Below are 4,179 nucleotides of genomic sequence, written 5' to 3'. Positions count from 1 at the left end.
AATAGAAGATTTTATCCTTGTATCTGTGATCAATTCTCTGAACCAATTTTGAAATTATACCTTTGGTTGGATATTTGCCTGATATTGATTCCTCCTTAATTTTTAGTTGATTATAATTGCTTTCTTTTATTTCACTTCGAAATTTCAAAACCCCCATTTTTCTTTGCTTTAATTTTCATTAAAATAAATCTACCCAGTCTCTGTGGATACGACCTTGCTCATCACTATTACAATTTGTATTTATTTGAGAGTGAGAATTTTATTATTTGTTGGATTCGACACCAACCAAATTTTTTGCGCCGTTGCCAGGGATTGGTTTTAATTAGATTTATTTTGATGCTTCGTTCTTCTCATGCAGGTGAACTCCAATACGATCCTGAGATTGAAAGACGGCTCGGGAGTTAAGGAAGGAAGCTAAATTGCGTGACAAACAAGCATTTTCATCCTCATCCCCCATATTTAATTTAGTACCTGACTTGGTTGATTCATCTAGTGATTCTTCTAGTAACTCTAAAATAGAAGAAACAATGGATGAACAAGAGAGAACTTTAAGGGAATTGGCTGCACCAAATGTAAATCAACAGCCACTCTGCATTACATATCCAGCTTTGGAAGTAGGTTTTGAGTTAAAATCTGGATTGATCAATTTGCTCCCAACTTTTCATGGTCTTGAGAATGAAGATCCTCATAAGCATCTGAAGGAATTCCACGTGGTGTGTTCAAGCATGAAACCACAAGGAGTGACCGAAGAACAAATCAAATTACGTGCTTTTCCATTCTCGCTGATTGAAAAAGCAAAGGATTGGTTATTTTATTTGCCCCCTGGCTCTATAACCACGTGGACGGAGATGGTGAGATTGTTTCTTGATAAATTTTTCCCTACCTCACGAGCTGCTTGCATTAGAAGGGAGATATGTGGAATAAAACAGAAAGATATAGAGACCCTTCATGAGTATTGGGAAAGATTTAAGCAACTTTGTGCAAGCTGTCCACAACATGGAATTTCTAAACAGCTCCTCATTCAATATTTGTACGAAGGGCTCCTACCCATGGAAAGGAAGATGATGGATGCAGTGAGTGGAGGTGCCATAGTGAACAAAACTCCTCGTGACGCTAGAGATTTAATCTCCATCATGGCCGCTAACTCACAACAATTTGGATTCAGGCAGGATACATGATGAGAATGCAAAATGTCGCATTTACCCCCCTTAATGTCTAGTATTTTATACTTATTTGTTGCCTAAAATGTACTGATTATTATTCTATTTTGATTTAGGAAGCAAATGGGAGCATTAATTGCAAAATGGAACTAATTAAGTGAATTCGGACAGTTTCAACACTGCTTCGTAATCTGGGCATAACTCTCTCATCCGAGCTCCGATTGAGATGATTCAAAATGCTGTGAAACTATAAGAAAGAGATATACAACGTTCATGTTTTGAGTTTTGAGAGATACTCGCTGCATCAAGGTGGTAATCTGGCTTGAAGTTGACGCATCTGCACTGCCGACGTTCTGGAACATTTTGCCTTGTCATGCAAATCAATTGGGCAGTTTATTATTGGAAGATTTGAAGACCAGTGGCACACAAGTTACAGCTGGACAACCACTTTCCTATTTTATTAGGACTTTTATTTATTTTATTTCCAATTAGAATAAATTAGGATTAATGTTATTTTAGGATAGAGAATATTCTTTTAGGAGATTGAGTGGATTCGAATTCAAAATTGGATTTTAAAAGGGAGATCAGATTAGGTTCAAGGACCACGCCCTCTCTCTTCTCTCTGTGGAATTTTCTTTCTCTTGAGTTTTTGTGATGGCCATGAGCGGCTATTTGTAACTTGGTCGAAGGAAACGGGAACCCGGAATCAATAAACTGTGAGATCTTCTGTTTTTAGTGTGAAATTCATGTTGAGTATCGAATGTATTCTGTGCATATTTTATGATTGATGCATTTAATTACTAGGAGGCCTCTAGTGTATTATTTGTTGAAATCTACTGCTAAGTTGATATCAAATCGTAATTGTTTGATCCCTCCAACTTGTGAAGCAATTAGGGTTAGTAATTGCTGCGTCAGGAATTGTAACCTCACGAAGAACATTCAACTAAATTAAATACAACCGCTTGTGTTTGTGTTGTTTAGCTTATCGATCTCTCTAATTCTAAGGCTGCCACTAGATTAAATCTTGAGCGCTTGTCTAGGGTTGTTTAGGGGTAAGATTAATTAGGATCGCTTGTTTCCTGATTATTACCAAAGGAGAGATAGGAAATTAGTTCCAACAGTGAATATCAATGTGTGAATTGATTATCTTTGCATCAATGATCAGTTGTAAGATTCGTGTGGATGTTAAAGAGTACCAAGGTCGTCCACATTTGATTGAATTTGAATTAAATTGCTTCTGTTTTTGCTGAGATTGTTTTCTGTTTTTACACATACCCCCCAGCCTTTTTCACATCAAAGAAAATTCGGCGAGACACTATTCGTGGGATCGACCCTTGCTTACCCTATTTACAGTTCAGTAGTTAGGTTCAGAAGGTTTTAATTCTAGGTGCCTATGACAGCACGCCAATACATCTTCAATAAGGGTGAATGAGGTAAATATATCTTCCCTTGGAAATCAAATATCCAATCTAACTTCTATTGTTCAGCAGTTAGCTATAGGAAATATGCAACAAGTGAAAGCTTGCGGGATTTGTGCTACCATCGGTCATCCAACTGACATGTGCCCTACACTTCGAGATGATTCTCATGAGCAAGCCAATGCAGCTGGAGGATTTCCAGGCCCACCACAAAGGAAATATGATCCCTATTCAAATACCTACAACCCAGGATGGAGGGATCATCCCAATTTCAGCTATGGAGCAAGACCACCATTCCAACACTTTCAACCTAGACCACCTACTCCACCACCACAACAAACCTCCACAAGTTCATGTATGTCTCTAGAAGAAATTGTTAAATCATTCGCAACTAACACACATCAATTTCAACAGGAGACAAGAACAAGCATTCAACAATTGGAGAATCAAATGAGTCAACTGACATCTTCTATGAGCAGATTGGAATCTCAAGGTAAATTGCCCTCACAAATTGTTGTTAACCCAAAACAAAATGCTAGTGCAGTTACCTTGAGAAGCAGGAAGGAGTTGAAGGAACCCAGTAAGGCAGCATGTGGAGAAGAAATTGAAAAAGAAGTAGTTGCTTTTCAACCTCAAACTGACCAGCCTAGAGGACTTGATAGTGAACAACCAAAGGCATTGGTGACAAATCCTCCCTTTCCTACTAGATTGACTAAATCCAAGAAAGAAGAGGAAGAGAAGGAAATTCTTGAAACTTTTCGCAAGGTTGAGGTAAATATTCCCTTAATTGATGCAATTAAACAAGTGCCTCGATATGCTAAATTTCTCAAGGAGTTGTGCACCAACAAGAAAAAGTTGAAAGGTAATGAAAAGATAAGTATGGGGGAAAATGTTTCAGCCATCCTCCAGAAAAAATTACCTCCAAAATGTAAGGACCCAGGTATGTTTACTATCGCTTGCAAAATAGGTGATGTTAAGATTGAGAAAGCAATGCTAGATCTAGGAGCTTCAATAAATGTCATGCCTCTCTCTATTTATTCATCTTTGAATATTGGTCCATTAAAAGAAAGAGGTGTGATTATTCAACTTGCTGATAGATCTAATGTATATCCTAAAGGAGTCGTGGAGGATGTCTTAGTACAAGTTAATGGGTTGGTCTTTCCTGCTGATTTTTATGTTCTTGACATGGAAGAAGATGACTCTTCTAATTCAACACTAATGTTATTAGGAAGGCCATTCTAAAAACATCTAGGACAAAAATTGATGTGTATGATGGTACACTCACCATGGAATTTGATGGTGAAATTATTAAATTCAATATTTATGACGCCATGAGGTANGTTGGATATTTGCCTGATATTGATTCCTCCTTAATTTTTAGTTGATTATAATTGCTTTCTTTTATTTCACTTCGAAATTTCAAAACCCCCATTTTTCTTTGCTTTAATTTTCATTAAAATAAATCTACCCAGTCTCTGTGGATACGACCTTGCTCATCACTATTACAATTTGTATTTATTTGAGAGTGAGAATTTTATTATTTGTTGGATTCGATGCCCACCAATGACCAAAATAGATTGGATTGAGCAACAACTCAATCC

General features: G+C 37.1%; 1 protein-coding gene across 1 annotated transcript; it reads left to right on the top strand.

Annotated features, from left to right (window-relative positions):
* Window positions 1-527: 527 nt before the first annotated feature.
* LOC116128915 lies at window positions 528-3,963 on the top strand. The gene is given in 4 exon segments (XM_031414672.1): window positions 528-1,165; window positions 2,584-3,158; window positions 3,195-3,815; window positions 3,818-3,963. Coding segments are annotated over 4 exon segments (1,980 nt in total).
* Window positions 3,964-4,179: the final 216 nt, after the last annotated feature.

Source organism: Pistacia vera, unplaced genomic scaffold (assembly GCF_008641045.1).
Source record: "Pistacia vera cultivar Batoury unplaced genomic scaffold, PisVer_v2 Contig205, whole genome shotgun sequence".
Lineage (NCBI taxonomy): Eukaryota > Viridiplantae > Streptophyta > Magnoliopsida > Sapindales > Anacardiaceae > Pistacia > Pistacia vera.
This window is presented reverse-complemented; position numbering and strand designations above follow the sequence as displayed.